General features: G+C 46.0%; 1 protein-coding gene across 1 annotated transcript; it reads right to left on the reverse strand.

Annotated features, from left to right (window-relative positions):
* Positions 1-4,975: 4,975 nt before the first annotated feature.
* MIGA2 (mitoguardin 2) lies at positions 4,976-16,072 on the reverse strand. Its single transcript, XM_062505649.1, has 15 exons — positions 15,977-16,072; positions 15,126-15,336; positions 14,250-14,362; positions 12,134-12,245; positions 11,509-11,648; positions 9,900-10,017; positions 9,632-9,732; positions 9,040-9,155; positions 8,544-8,616; positions 8,236-8,322; positions 7,955-8,053; positions 7,451-7,585; positions 6,681-6,734; positions 5,617-5,733; positions 4,976-5,485 (listed from the first exon to the last, which is right to left on the reverse strand). The coding sequence occupies exons 1-15, from the start codon at positions 16,070-16,072 to the stop codon at positions 5,282-5,284; spliced, it is 1,776 nt and encodes a 591-aa protein (XP_062361633.1). The 3' UTR covers positions 4,976-5,281.
* Between the last annotated feature and the right edge of the window lie 385 nt (positions 16,073-16,457).

The following is a 16,457-nucleotide window of genomic DNA, read 5'->3' on the forward strand; positions in this document are numbered from 1 at the left end:
CACTTCAATTATGATTATGTCCCATTAATTTCAACAAGCTCTTCATAGCTGACATTCTCCCTGGCATTTCAAGAAATAAAATAGCATTAAAGTCTTATTATTTGGAAAGAAAGAGAAAATATTTACTGCAGGAGCTCAGTTCATCACGGAAGACTGCTATGAGGGAGCATGAGTGATTTACTCCTTTCATTACTCAAGTTAAATAAATCTCCTCCTTTCTAAGCTATTGAATGTAGAGTTATGCTGGCAGAGTGGATTACATTTGATCTATGTACCATGACAAGTACTGAAAATTGTGGGCTTCATTGCTGTATTCACCCACTCCTTCCTGAACAGGAGAAAAAAGTGTCAATACACAGAGCAGCCTTTGCTCTGTGCCTCAGCACAAGAAAGCACAAAGCTGCTGTGGAGCTGTAATGAGTGTGGAGTCTGACTCCATGGAAACTGAGATAAACTCCTTTTAACTCTCTCAACTAATGATCAGGGTGTGGCGTGAGACAAAAATTTTCCTATCCACGAACATTTTATTTGCATATTTCCAAGTTCATGACAGGCTTGCATTAACACTAACAGAGACTCACTTTTACTTTTTTAATTTTTAAGCGTAGGGATGAAATTTTAATCACTGTGTGGAAGAAACAGCTTGATCTGATTCAGTCTGGTTTCTCTATGGTTTGAAAATGAAAGTATTTAAATCCACTGTAGTTGTTTCAGAAGAGCAAGAAGATTATTTTCTTGCCTTGCTCAGCAGATAGGCAGCTCTGATAGCAACCCGCAGGCTTTAGTCTGGGTTTCACAGAGTTTGGGAAGCTGGTAAATGTGACGGGAACTTGGACAATGTTTAAGAGGTTCTGCTCCTCGTTGGGACTTTTGTTATCTCTTCATCACAGCGGGCTCACACCACACCCCAACACAGCCAAACCACCACAGAAAAATCTGAAAACCCCACAGTTTCCAACCACAGCTCAAAGTAAAAGGAGTTGTTTTCTTTACTTTACAGCCCATTTCATCTGTGGGCTTGTCAGTAGACCCAGGAAGACTCCCCATGCAATCGAACCCATTAACTTTACATTTAAACCTTTCAAGTTCCTTATTTTAGCCCAAGGAACAGCAAGCCTGGTTTGATACCATCCCTAGCAGCACACCACTAGGCACACCACCACAACTGTCACCTAAATCAGAAAACAAAGACTGAGTTTCTAGCATGTTTTGCCAGCAAATTTAGGAAAAAAAACACAATCATGAAGGAAAGTTTTATTTTACTTGTAATGCCCACATCCTAAGATTAAAGATTTTTTTTTTTTAAATTAGCTGCAAAGAAAAGGATAGAAGCAAAACAAGAACAGATTTTTACACCTTTAGGAAATCAAGAAAAAAATAGGCAGAAGTTTACATTCATTAGTTTCAGATATGGCAGAGGAATGTTCTACTGAAGAGGGATAAAAAAAATTCCTTCTTTCCCACCTCCCTGTATGAGACAACACAAGTCATGCTCTTCAAAGCCACACTGATCTTGTAGGTACAAGGCAGATTTTTCCTCATATTTTTTTTATTAATGTGCTTTAAAGATCATAAAGACCCTCCTAGAGCCATTTGGCATGGTCTCTACATACATACTAAAGTACCGAGGATGTACTTTAACCTCTGGTGAATCTTGTTACAACCTCCATATAAAAAATTAAAGGCATGCATATTTTAAATTCTGTTTAAGCAGACACTATTGAGGGATTTTATTTCATAGCTGCTAAGCCACTTTAAATCCCCATCAGTGTTAAAATCTTGCAAGTGTCAGCCCAGGATGATTTAACCCCTTGAGAATAAGAGTTTATCATTAAAAAAGGTGAATGTCTCATCTCAAGGGGTTCCACCCAAACACACAGCTGCTACTAATACCAAAGAATTTCTGTTGCTAAACACACTATGCTGGGGAAAGGATTTTCTAGGGATCTCAGGAAGCCAGAGGGCAGGCAGGTGTTCCATCACACCCTTTGGCCTGCAATACAGGTGAGTACAAAAGTCACCTTTTGGGCTGGGGCCTGCTCTGGGTGGGATGAGTGGAAGCAGCCTGAGGGCTGCATCCAAAGGACTTGAACACAGCAGGTCCCTGACACCACTGCTTAGGCCAGGGAAAGCTTCTTCCACAGGAACAGCTCCTGTCAACCCACTGATCCTTGAAGTTCCCTTCAGACAAGGTGCAGACACCTTTCTGCCTTTCCTCTTGAGCTACGCTGGGACCGGGGAGGGACAAAAAGCAGCGATGAAGTGAGGGGGAGGTGCAGAGAAGTTAAACATCCATCCCAGTAAAGATAAAACCAGTTTGTCTCGGCAAACATCCTTGGCTGGTGCAGGACCAAGTCACTGCTGGTGGGAAAAGGTGGAGAACTTGACCTTCAGGAAGCTGTGGATGCTCCCAAGGCAGATTCCTCTTTACCTTCACTGGGAGGGCTGTGTAACCTACTTGAAATAAAGGCTAAGGAAAAGCATCAAGCTGTAGTAAAATAGTCTTTCTTCATTTGATTGATTAGGAATTTACAATTTCTCAGCTTAAAAAGCCACAGTGCAAGTTAGTGTTTGCTTCAGGGGGACCCTGTTTCAGTATACTCTCCCACAAGGATGCAAAAGCCCAAAGTCAGCCACCAGTGTTCTTGTCTGTACACAAAACAGGCAGGTTGCCCAAGCACTGAGGCTAAAGACACTCAAAATAGTAAATAAATACACATAAAACAACACTAAAAATGAGAATTTTACAGCACTAATTGTTTAGAATTACAGTCCATCTCATTATATTGATCTTCACATTTTAGCATCTTTTTAACCACAGTACAAAAGCTGCTGAAGTGACTTTCTTCTAAACCAGCCATACAAGAGCACAAAGCACTATCAACATTATTTCTTTTTTTTTTGGCAAAGTAACTTGCTTTCAGAATATACCATACTTTCAAATCACAGTTTACATGTAGCAGGTGTGTCATGCTAATTCAACATCCTCCCATTTCTTCTCTTCCTGCACACTGCCAGGAGCAAGACACCTCAGAGACCTTTCCTAGTTTCAGCTGCTGTCTCTTAAATCTTTCTCATAACAGTTTATTCCACGCAGCCTCACTTGGGGCAGCTGCTCCTAATTTCTGCCTCAGCATTGTCCTGTTTATTGCATTAATCTGGTTTCCAGGATAAGCCACATCAGTCTGATGTACTTACAGAGCACCAGATGTTACTGTGCTCTACACACACCCCCCTGCAAACATCAGAACATTTCAAGGAATCACAGAACCACAGAATGGGTCAGGTTGGAAGGAACCACAGTGGGTCATCTGGTCCCACCTCCCTGCTCAGGGAGGGTGTCCCTAGAACACATGGCACAGCACATTTATCTGCTCTTTTTACGTCCTGTTTACTTTTTTCTTCTGTTTACTTCCTTCCTGCTTTTACTAGCAGAATCCACAGCAGATATCTGAAGAGGAAGAAAGCATTTGTATTCTCCAAGCCCACGCACTGACTTTCCACTCATATGGAAATTCCGGATTCTTACATATTTTTTCCACTTGCAAAAATAGTTTGGGTAAGCCTTGTGTCTTTCACCCAGAAAATGCACAAGGAGCAACTAATCAGTCTGGAACAAAAACAGTGAGACTCATGTTTTTGTGGAAGTCCTGAAGACCTCCTCATTCTGAGGGTTGGACTTGGACCTATACGTGGACTGAAGCAGAAGAAGGCACAGGCTGTATCTCTACTTTTATCTTTGGCATTGCACACACAGAAGACTCAGCAAATCATTGCAAACTTCACACAAAAGCCAGGACTGCCTCGAGTCAATGGCTTGAAGCTGAGAGAGGTTAGAACCTCGGGAGAGGTTAGGTTGGGTATCAGGAAAAGGTTTCTACCCAGAGGGTGGTTGGACACTGAACAGGCTCCCCAGGGAAGCAGTCACAGCACCAAGCCTGACAGAGTTCAAGCAGTTTGCACAACTCCCTCAGCATGTGGTGGGAATGTTGGGGTGTCCTGTACAGAGACAGAAGTTGGACTCAATCCTGATGTGTCCCTTCCAACTCAGCATATTCTATTATTCTGTGATTTTTATGATTCACCAAGTGCAGCACACTCCACTGCTGCTGTCCTACACAAGCATCCAGCTCAGATCACATCCCAAGGCAGCCAGATTCCAGGTGCTGGCTGGGTAGTCAGGATCACAACATTTGAGAAGCACTACCATACACACACATGCATTTGATCATTACCCAGAATTATGTTGTATTTCTTAGAACTGACAGACTGTAAAGAGTCATTTCCTCTCTAGAAGCTTGATCCCAGCTCTCCAACCATCTGCACACAACCTCACATCCAGCATCTACACCTCTCACTACCCTGTGCACAACAGCAATAGGCACCACATTATTACCCTTTCCCCCTTTGTACACACTCCACACCTCCTACCCAGCAAAAGCTGCTGCTGGCTCATTCTGAAATCCAGCAAGGCACTTTGACAGATGTCAAAGACTTTGTGCAAGCACAGGCAGAATGCAAATCCCCTCCTCTCACACTAACCTGCCTTAGGGGCAAACACAGACCTCAGCAACCTCCTAAGCAAGGATGACCAGGACACAGAGCATGTCATCTGGTCTGCAAAGAGCAGCAATACCAAGGGAACAGATCAATTTCCCTAGAGCTTCTTACAAAATGCTTACAAACGTCTACATTTTACTTTATCAGTGCTTTACAGAACTATTTCTTCCTCCCTGGGAAAGAATTCTTTGCTAGTCACATTGAGTATGTTATCACACTTAAGGTAAAAATCAGCAGTAATGAATGCCTGTTGGAACACAACAGAGAACAGTAATAAAAATCCCAAAGCAAGCAAAGCCTCCTTGACAAGCTAATGGTCAAGTGGAGAATTTACCAACGATATTCCTGTTCCCACACACAATCGTAAACATCAGGGATTCACCTCCCAGAAAACACAAAGGCAAAACAGATACAAACATTGCCCTATTCAAGAGAATTGGGCAAAAATCTGGGTCTGGGCAGCTCAGGACACAATGTATAGAGGAAACATTGAAAGTAATAATAATGACAGGAAGGTGGAACAAAGAAGAAATTCAAACCATAAGTTGGCAAGTGGTCCTGGATCCATCCCAGCAAACACTACTGGCTACAAAAAGCAGAAGGTCCCGCCAGACTGCTGTGTGTTCACATAGTCTTGCTGCCACCGCTGCACTTTGCAGGGAGTTTTAACCATCTCTGGGAGGAAAAGTTCTTTGTACAAAAGAGTTTTCCTCCATTGACATCAGATGAGCTCCTCCTTCAGCAGCTCGGTTTCCCCAGGAAGCGTGCCGTTCATCTCCGGGGAAGTCTCAGTGCCCAGATATCCCAAGAGGATCTCGCTGCGCCGTCGTGACAGCTGCAAAATGTCCTCTGCCAGCAACTGCACTGTGGTGTACCTCACGTTGTCAAAGTCAAACATGTCCTTCAGATACTGCACGATCTGGTGCTGCAAGACAAGGAAGGTTTACAGTCAGACCTCCTCCATCTGCCGGTACCAGCCACCAAGAGGACACATCAGCAGCTTTAGGGCAGCAGACAGGAGTCCCATACAGATGAGGTACAGAAAAGCCACCTTACCTTGAAGAAACTGCAGACTTCAGATAGCTGCTGCTTGGGCCCCAGAAAACCAAAGGCTAGAACAGGACTGACATGCTCCGATACGGAGTAGAAATGAGAGATAAAGCCATCTGGTACCTGTCACAGGGAAGGCCAGAATTAGTTGATCTTCATTCTCAGACAGAATTAGCATCTTATTCCACATTAGCCATCAACTTCCCTGCCAGAAAGCTTCAGTAACTGGAGTTAAGATCTATTTGGAACATCTCTTCCTGCAAAACTACATTTATCTTTCAGATCCCCTGAAGGATGACTAGAGCTCTTTACCTTCATGTTTCTAAACTGCTATTTCAAGAGGAAAATGAACAGAAGAAGATGAAAAGCAATCACCAGCCAGCCTTTATAGCCTCTATTTATAACTTGCTGACCAAGCCAGGAAAGGACATGCAAATATGCAAGGCAGAGCTACTGCATGACAGCACCAGTAGAGCTTCCAGTGCTCTCATTTCTCTGTGCCATCTCAGGAACCAAACCCTGTCATACCAGCTGGCTGTGGGATTGAGCTGAAAACTTACCAGAGGCCACAGACCCTGTGGCAAAACCAGGGTTGTGAAGTTGTGGCTTCCTGTCCCCCTGTTCCATAAACTTGTCTGCTGTCATACTTTAGGAAGTCAAGGATTTTAGTGAAACTCATTAAGTAATGGCTAATTAGCATCAGCACTGGAGAGCAGAGCAGTGCCTGAACCATTCTTTTTGCTGCCAGCAAGGAAAGTACAACTCAGGAGCAGTCCCTTGTTGCTTGGGGTCTGTGGCCATTCCTACAGTACTGTGAGCAGGGAGAGGGAATACCAGACAGGCAACACTCACATTAAGAAAAAGGGAGAATAAACTCAGATTGATTCAGTAAAATACTGGCTTAGCACTGGAGCAGTGACTGTAGGACCCCAGGGCTCTAAAGCATCACAAAGAACGTGACTCTGTTCAGTCTTCTACCATTTCAGATTTTGCACTTTGTCAAGATCTATGTGTTCTCTTTTCAGTCTCAAATACATAAGATTCTTTCCCTTTTGATTAATCGTGCTTACCATCAGAAGCCTCCTTTTTGCTTTCAGAACTGACCAGCAAGCAGTTGCAAGAGCCTACAATTAACAGAGAGAACCCATTGGTTATTTGGATTATTTTAAAAAACCTAAGGTTTAGCAATACATTGTCATCAAAGCATCAAAACAGTCACCCTTTTGTGCCAACAACTCTAAAATGACAAAATTGAAGCACACTGGAAGCAGATTTAGCCACTTCAGATCCATTCCAGAGAAGCCGAAGGGTTTTTGAAGATTGTTAATATGATCTGACATGGTTGCCCAACAGCCCAGGATCCCCTGTAAGCAGACAGCTGTTACAAAGTGCCATTTTACTCTCAGTCTATCAAACTAATCAGTCTTAAAAAACACAGCTGGGGGACAGGACCACAGGAAAGCCTTGCAATTTGAGCTTCAGTGTCTGCTGAGGTACTGCCAGAATGAATGGCCACATACTAAAACCCACATATTTTCCCCTACATTCTGGCCCTTTTATTTTTATTCATAAAAATAGGTGCTGTCATCTTTTAACATCTCCATGGCATCACTAGTAAAGGCCCCTAGAGCCATAAGTCTGCTTGCCAACCAGACGCTTCCAAAATAAGGAAAGCTTTCCCATAAACAATTTCCATGCACAAGAAGACTGTTGTTTAGAGCTTCAGGAAAGCGTGGCATTTATAAAGAGGGAATTCAGCTCAGCTGGGAAAGATGAGGTTATGCTCTTTTGTGGCCTTGGCACTGATGTCACACTCACACCAGCACTCCATCTCACGCACCGTCTCCTTGAAGCTGTCGGACAGCCAGCGGTTGCGCAGCACAGCCAGCACGGAGGAGGGAGGGTTCTCCAGATCCTCAAAAGCATCCATCAGGATGAAGTCCAGCACGATATCAAAGAAGTTCATGCACACCACCTGTCAGGGAGCAGAACAGTCTGTAAAGGGAATAGGTTTTAAAAAGAGAGGCGGGCTCTTTTGGTTTAAAGCAAGAAGTTGGAACGAGCTGAAGTCAATGTAATCATATTTCAACAGAAGGTCTTTCACTCCTGGGCCATTCCTACATATGCATTACAGTACAATCACAGTGGTTTGGCTTGTAAGGGACTTTAAAACCATCCAGTTGTACTCCCTGCCATGGGCAGGGACACCTTCCACTAAACCACGCATCAAGCCCCATCCAGCCTGGCCTTGAGCACTTTCAGGGATCAGAATTCCAAAACCTCTCTGGGCAAGGATTATCTTCCAACTCCTCTGCAACTCTGTAAAAATAATGTCTTTACCAACCCCTCTTCCCTCGAGCTCCTGCTGAGTGGTCAGCCAGGTCTCTTGCTTCAAGGCATAACGCAGCATCTCCTCATAGCTTTCCAGGAAAGCTTTGGGATTCTGGGAGAGCAGACAAACAAAACAGAAGTTCAGTTACTCGGATTTGAGCTGACATCAACATCAGAGTAGTCACCAGCATGCAGATGAAGTTTTCCAACATGCTGAACAAACTCTGAGTTGGGATGGGGGAACAAGCATCCCTGTGCCCAAGACACAGTTCAGTTGTTACACAAACTTCCTACCTTTTCAGCTTTTGTCATCAGTCCTATCACCATCTGCTTCCCAACCTCCCCAAAAAACAGTTGATTGCTTTCATCCTCCAGCAGCTCCTGCAAAGGGAACACAGATGTCTCCTGTGAGCAGCTACACACACTCAAATTCCGAGTTGGGAGGAAAAAAAAGGGCAGGACATGAAGCAGTGCAATGCTGCACACATCAGTGTCGTTAACATTTAATATGCTGGAACCTAGGAAACAAAACTGCACTCTCCAGGAACATGCTGCTGGCAGCCATGTGCCATGGAAACACAGGAGCCTGGAGCCATTCTCACCTGGAATGCCTGCCTGACACAGTGCAGCTTTGCCAGGAAATCCTCATCACTGTAGCAGCCAAGGAGCTCTGTCCTAGATGGAAAGGGGAAGAACTGTGTAAATTCCAGTCTGGTGTCAGGGTTCAAACAACTATGGTCCCCTAAAAATGAAAAACTAAATTCCCAGTCTCTGCATAGGAGAAAGGAACAGTCACACTTCCTTCATCCAGCTCCCAGAGGGGAACAGAGCATCTCTGCCAGCCTGGTACAGGACTATGCCAGCCTCCCAGAACAGTCACCCTTCCTATCACTGATTTTCCAGGACAATTACTCTTTCTTAACATGCGAGTCCCTAAAATCTGGGGTTAATTCCCTGGGAAGGCTGAACCAGCAGGAAGGATGCTGTGATTTTACAACCCCAAAGGGTTTTTCTGGTTATGGAGCTGCTCAAAGGCAGATGATGTGTTCACAGTGCCCCAGGGGACACAAGGTCCCACAGCTCCAGCTGGCTCTTCACCTCAGCGTCCGGCACGCGACCTTCCCTTCTTTCACCAACTGCAGAGCTTCTTCATATGCTGCTACTGGCTTGGAGAGGTGGAATGGCATTTTCTCAAAAGGGAGAGAGTCAAACAGCTGTAGAGGTAATAAGTGATGTGGGAAGAACAAAACGAGCTCGTTAAATACTTGCAAATACACAGGCTACTGCACACAAGCTAGGTGGGCCTTCTTCAGAGAATCTTCAGCTAGCAACTTTGTCAGTGACAATTGTTTAATGCAAAGATACTTCTTTTTTCACCAAAAGCTCTCTCAGCTCTGACACTGCTCAATATTCCACAAAATTTACACCATCAAGCCATCTTACATAAGATAACAACACTTTCCTAGCTGTTATGGCATGTTTTCTGTAGTAGATAAGAAGTGATGGTTAGAAAAGCCTGCACCATCCCCCTTATTAAAATCTTTTCCTAACATCCACCATGAACCTCCCAGCCTTGGGCTATTGCTCTGTGTTTGATCATCTTCCTCTCCCAGGATGTGTTTGGTTCTGCTGCCTCTGTGCCTTCCCTCCAAGCCACTGGGCTGTGACACAGAGCTGACACTTCAGTCACCTCTGCTGCAGAGAAGAAGGAATCCTCTGAAGCTGAGCTGTCCTCATCATCCGTCCGCAGCCGCAACGATCCATCCGCCAGTGGAAGCATCAAAGTCTTCTCTGGAAGAGAGAAGGAAGCCACATGTGTTGGAATTCATGGACCAACATTCATCTTAGCTCCTGTGGTCTCTTCCACTCTCACTTTCTCACTCCTCCTTTACCTGGCATACAGAAAAGACATAAAGCCAGGCAGGAAATTGGCATTTTACTGTAGCCAGGTGCCCTACCCAGATCCAGCAGCACGCTGTCTGATGGGAGTGAGGAGCCAAACTCTTCCTGGAGGTGATAGGCTCGGTGCAAGAGGGACTCCAGCTTCTCAGCAAACTCCCTTTTCTGGGACTCCTCCTGGAACACACATAAATGTCACCCTTAGTTGGCCAGCTGGGCACAGACAGATTGGACAGCACAAATACAGGAGGAAATTTTCAGTAAAAATAGGATTTGCAGTCTGCAGATTAAATGATTAAAAATAAAAAGAGAGAGGAGTCATTAATCCTACAATTCAGCTAATAATGCATGGGGAAGGAAGCTTCTATGCAGCCTACTCAAACCCTCTGGCTTTTGAGCTTCACAATTTTGTTTTCCTGTTAAAAAGGGAAGAAATAACTACAAAACTTTAATCTGGCACCCAGAAAAACAGGTATTTTAATAAGTTATACACCACTTAAATCTCCTGCCTTTTGACTTAAGCCTAACTTGCAGGAGAAATCTCACCAGGAAACCTGTGTTGAATATAACAGGATATCTAGAACTGGATAACAGAATATTTAGATTAAGGTACTGGGCATAAGCAAAGTTTGCTGTAAGCAATACAGGAGGATGGAAATAAAAAGGTGTGGGGAAAATAAGACTTTAAAAGCATCTTGCCTTCATGCTCCTATGTGTGCATGAGTATCTCACCCAGAAGACAGAAGCATTAACAAGAAGCACAAAATCTATTTTCATAATGAATCAACTGGTTTTAAGGCAGTTTTAGAAACACTGCAGGCCCCTTCAAGGAGAGCCAACAACAACAGAATCCAGATGTGACTTGGATAAATATTATCCAGCACAAAAGACAAATGTCCCACATACTTACTACACCAGACTCTGTTTACAAAAGGCTGGGAACACTTTTTTCCCCAGTGAGAACTCCTGGAGAGTTGGGAGTTCAGCTCCTTTCACAGTCCTGAGTTACAGCAGGTTTTTTTAGCTTTATGGCTGTCACTGACTATTCTAGTTTAGATCACCTTTAACACAGGTCTTCCCTGCATAGTCCTCAAGTCCCAGACAGCAAAGGACTGTCCTAAAATCCTGGTTTCTGTAGCTGCTGAGGTACATATTATTTATTAAATGTGAGTGTACTCACATTCTGTGAGTGAGGAACACATCTTCCTGCAGGGACCAAGGCTATGCCCAGCTCCTACCAAATTACCACTGCTTTCCCCACCCATACACACAGAGCTGGGCTCTGCTCTCCACCCAGCTCCCAGAAGTGGCAGTGACCATCAAGATCTCCATTTTAAATGCATTAAAAAGTTGCAGAGACAACACTGCCAGCCAAAGCAGTAGTGCATTCATCACAACCTTTCCTCACCACAGGCTGTGCCATGGGAGGACACGTGTGACAGTGAGTGACACAAGGCTGGAAGGCAGATGGAAACACTGGGGAATGAGGGGGCGAGACGTATTAAAAGGAGAAAGAAATTAAAAACACCCACTCCCATTGCATAAGGAAGCTTAGATACAGACAGCTCTTAAACAGAGTCTGGCCTGACTCTGCCCTTAATTTGCTCTCCTTTTAACCTCCCACTGCTTACTGCTTCCAGGCTGGCCTTTCAGCATGTGGGGACCTACCTCTGAAATGTTCTCAGATATGCTCTCTTGCTGTTTCCTGCTGTCCCAGGGCACAGGGGTGCTGGTACAAGCACTGTCCCTCTGCCTGATGCTCAGTGCCTGTTCCCATTTCTGCAGGGCCTCCTCAAACAGCTCCATGCCTGGAAACCCAACCAAACACTGGCTGTGAGAGTCCCGGGACACCCAGGAACAAAGAGATACAGGATGAGTCTTTGCTCACTCAGACAAGCCAGAAGAGAGGGAAATCCCTCCCTAATAGAAAGAATAAACATGTTCTATTTATTTCCTGTTTAAATATGGTTTATTTTGGATTAGAAGGAGAACATTCCCAAACTGGTTAAAGCATCATCCCTGTTACTGCCAAAATACTGTTCTCTGCACAAGATGAGCCTGTTGCTCAAGAGCAGTATTTTGGAAGTAAATTATCCACTGACAAAAAAGGTTTGTTTTTTTTTTAGGAGAAGATGGGATTTTTATGTGAGCTAAAGCTGAGAATGGAAGGGAACTTTCTGTTAGAGCTCTACATTGAGTTGCTGATGCTCTGTGTCAATTCTCACCCCCTTATTGCTCTCACAGTGACAAACACCCCCCACCCCAGAGCAATGTTACCCTTGTGCCTGCTTACCTTGAACATAGAGGCTTTCTGCACTGGAATCACCAATGGCTCCAGCATCTCCCATTGCCTGGGCCTCCCACATCCCTGGGGGTACTGGACTTGAGGAATTGACTGCTACCATCTGCAGGAAAGGAGCAGAGGGCAGCAAATGCCTTTTGAATTCTCTTCAATGTAGAGATGGTAAGATCAAACAAACACCACCAGCCTTCAGCAAAAAGGCATTTTCTTTCCCCATGTTTACCCTTGTGCTCCCCTGTATTGATGAGCACTAAAAGGAGAGCACTGATGGAGGAAACAGCCCAGGAAAACTCGAAAGCAATCACTACAAAGGCACCAGGATTTTGATGGAAAGCTCATGTCAGCCCCAGCTGCCTGTACAAAAAGCACTGGAGGTGGCAAGGAAGTAAGCACAGTCCAAACAAAAGAAACAGTTTCCCAGAAAAAATACAGCTGAGGGTTCCCCAGAGGGCAAGGGGAATCCTCACTCTTCTCTTTGTAACCAGACCCTCTCCTGGGAGGACTGAGCCTGACAATCCACACAGCAGTGTCAGCTCAGCTTTATCCAGTTTCACACCAGGGCATCGATGTCTACTAAAGTCTGACCCAATAAAGTGCTGGATTCAACACTGTCAGTGACCAGTGTTTTCCTGTGGCTTACAGAAGGATGTCCAAGCACGAGCCTGGTACTAAAAAAAAGCTACAATAATCAGCTGACAGATGAATTTCTGTCCTGCCTCCATTATCAATCCCTGTGGAGTGTTAATAAATCACCTTGAGATCCTGAACTGCAAATCATCAGTTCACTGCTGCCAATTTACTTACTGGATGGCAAAGAGGAGCCCAGGAAGCAAATGAGAGCACAGACAAAACCTGCAGCTGTGCAAAGGATGAGCTGCTTTTCCACCAAGTAATATAAAAACTGTAAGTACAGGGTCAGCTCATCTGTACAGAAACAGATGCCTCTCTGGGGGGATATCCCCACCCAGGCACCAGCAGTGGAGAAAGGTATTTATGGATTGCTTTTTATTTAAAGAGAAACAGAACTTCAGTGATACAAAACCTGGACAGCAACTGTGTGGATTGAGAAGCCATGGGGGAATCACACAGATGTGAGTCCCTCTGGAGGGGAAAGAGGCCAGAGCTGGACACAGCTTGGTGCTCAGGGACACATCCCATCACATCCCAGTTCCCCAAGGAATGCTGTGCCTGCCCAGCGCCGCGCCAGCACTGCCGCCTGCTGGAGACACACTTCGGCCAGCACAGATTTTGGCAACTCCTGCTGCTTCAGCTCTACTAAAAACAGCAACACCAGCATGTGCTGAGGAGTGCTGGCATCCCACAGCTCCTTTCAAAGGGGTGATTTTCCCTCCCCTTGCCCCAGCACTGCCAAGCAGCCTCTGAGCCTGGGCGATGATGAGGGAGGGCTTTGCAGCAACTCAACAGAGGTTCATCTGTGTCCCCCTGCTCCAACAGAACATTAGCTCTGGGTAATAGAGATGTGAAACAGGTCTTGAAGAAGACAAGAATGCTCCCAGTTTTGGTTTCACAAAAGGTGGATATAAGCACTGATGGCTTCTCCCGCCTGGTTAAGCCTGAAATACCTGTACTCACAGGCTTTGGAGGAGGCAGAATGGCTAGGCTGTGTTCTCACCCCGTGCTGTTTCCTGAACAGAGCTATCAGACTTTGGTAGTTAATTTGGTTTAAGAACAGAGCAAGCTGTAAGCAGCCCCAGCACAGAAGGGAGGGGCTGCTGGGCCACCCAAACACCCACCATAGAGGGAAGCAAACAAGCTCCCCATTGCTGAGACCAGAAACAACCCAGTCTAACTCCTTGAGGGGGGCGCAGAAAGCTCCAAGGAATCATGGCCCTGTCCCACAGGAAATCCCTCCTGTGACTACTCCTTGGCCAAAGAACTGGCCAAGGAACCCTGGAGCTCCTGGCCACAAAAAATTCTGCTCACAGGGAACTCCAGACACTCAGTGCACAGTTAACCTCAGAACCCACCCTACAATTACACTGCAATCTGTTCTGCTCCATGGGCCAGCACAAGCCCAAGGACTTGGTGCTCTCGTGACAGGTCTGTGCACTGACACCTCCCAGCCCTGCTGACAAGGTTTCCTTACCGAGGCGAGGCTGTGGGAGGAACTGGAATGTTTGCTGGGTTCAATGGAGGAAATCCCACTGAGTGTGTCATTGCTCTTGCTGCCAGGGCTCTGGACTCTCCTGCTGGAGTATCCTGCAGTTGGGAAGGTCACACAAAAACAGGATTTTAGGCCCAGGTGACTGCAGCAGGGAATGGAGGGGCGAACATCACCTTGTCCAGTGTAACTGTGAATGAGCAAAGCAGTATCCAATACCAAGAAATAAGGCACAGCTCTCCTGTCTGCTCTGCTTTGCTCTGAGACTGGTGTCATTAGGGATCTGAGGCTGAGGAGCGTATTCAAGGCACACTGCTCCCTTGATTTTCATGTTTCACCAAACAAATGCTTAATCCCTTAAGTGCTTTGCTGAGGGCCTGGGTCAGTCTTACTCCTAAAATCAGTACAAGCAGGTGACGAAGCTGCCCAAGGTCTTGGAGCCATCACAGAGGTGGATGGACACTCCTAACTGCCCAGCCTGGCTCAGGCCACCGTCCCCTCCCTTCAGCTGACATCCCCTCACTGACATCACAAGATCAATGCACAACCAGGTCACTGCATGCCTGGGTCATTATTATTGGGGCAGCCTGGTAATTCTTCACAGGCTGCCTGCAGGAAAGGGCATGGAAACTGCCAACCTCAGGGAAAACATCAGGACACCTTTTGTTCCCACGGACTGTGAGATCAGAGTCTCTCTCTTTGCTTCCCAAACCCCATGGGGAGCTCATGGCACAGCACTTCAGAATTCCCACTTCATTCCTCATCAAAACACTACACAAATGGCTTTGCCTTCCTCTCCCCACACCTTCCCATCTCCCTGTACAACCTCTTTGAGGACTTTTCCCTTTTTGTGAGGCCAACCTTTCTTCACGGAGGAGACCCTCCTGGTTGGCAGGATGGGCACTGTGATCCCTCCTGGCTTAAAGCCACACTTGTCCGGAGCAATCTGCTTCTTTCGGCGGCGCCGCCGCTTCAGCTGATGAGCTGCAAGAGCCAAGGCCACTGTCCCCAGAGCTGTGGCAAAGAGCACTTTGCGCAGGCCTGGAGAGAGCCGCAGCTGAGAGAAGACAGACTTTAAACACAAAAGAAATGGAAGAGCAACAGTGAAAAAACAATTCCACTCCCCTTTTTAAAAAAAAATAAAATGTAAAAGCAGTGTAAAGCATGAAACAACTTGGCTTTACCCCCCCACCCGTAAAACATGTACTCTGCTACACAACTAAGACATAGCAGCAAAGAGACTGTGGAGCATCATTCTGACAGGACCTGGAGAACTTGGTCTCGATCCTCATCGCCAAAACACACTGCAAAATCTGCACACAGCCTGGGACAGATGCCATCCAGGTTACCCAAATTCAGCTTTGAAACCTTGATGTGAAGCTGAGCTTTACTGCTCCAAGTGCTGCATCACTACAAATGGGGAACATATTACTCTTCTGTAAAAGACAAGTCTTTTTTTAGCACCTTTGATGAACAGAAAGATTGAACCTGGGTGTTCTCCCAGGGAGGGATGTGGGAAGTGCTTTTCTCTCCTATCTAAGCCCTCTCAGAGCAACTCTCTTCCACCACCCCAAACTTACCCTGCAATTGCTCCAATCCCTCAAACTGCCCAGGTCCCCCAGCCCCACCCCATTGTGCCTCCATCTCACACAGACAACCCTGCAAAGCCAGCCCAAGGAATGTGACAGGAAAACCTTTCCTGCTCCTTGTACCTGCCCAAACGTGGTGTAAACGAACACGGGGATCTCTGCCACGGTCATTGCCAAGGCCTGCATGATGGACATTCCCTCTGTCCTCCTAAATGCCATGTCTGCAACAAGGACCTCGGCACCTTCAGGAGCCGCCACGGGGAAGGGCACTTGTGGATGCTGTGTGAGCTGCTCACAAAAGAACCCAACTTTTCTCTGATATCTGGCTCAGAGTCCTGGAGCTGGCCTTCATCCAACAATCCTCCTCCTGCGGGAAGAGGGGGGAAATTGGGTGAGTAAGGGGAACACACATCCTGCTCTTCCCTGCACTTCGCAGAACACGCACCAGGTCACTTGGAGCAGCGAATATAAAATATCTTCTCACCAGCTGCAACCATTCCTTTGCTTGTCCTACCAACCACGGGGAGAGATCCCCAAACTGCTCTAAAGCAGCAGCATCCTGGGATTTGACAGCTCCCAGAGATTTCTACATGTACCAGACCTG

Source organism: Cinclus cinclus, chromosome 19 (assembly GCF_963662255.1).
Source record: "Cinclus cinclus chromosome 19, bCinCin1.1, whole genome shotgun sequence".
Lineage (NCBI taxonomy): Eukaryota > Metazoa > Chordata > Aves > Passeriformes > Cinclidae > Cinclus > Cinclus cinclus.

What these genes read in the sequence shown, in the direction of transcription:
- MIGA2 (XM_062505649.1), bottom strand. Translation starts at nt 16,072, where the DNA reads ATGGCATTTAGGAGGACAGAGGGAATGTCCATCATGCAGGCCTTGGCA. An exon ending in CAGCGTGCTGCTGGATCTGG is followed by an intron (nt 9,733 to 9,899) that starts GTAGGGCACCTG and finishes TCTCTCTTCCAG; the next exon opens with AGAAGACTTTGATGCTTCCA. An exon ending in CCTTCTTCTCTGCAGCAGAG is followed by an intron (nt 9,156 to 9,631) that starts GTGACTGAAGTG and finishes TTACCTCTACAG; the next exon opens with CTGTTTGACTCTCTCCCTTT.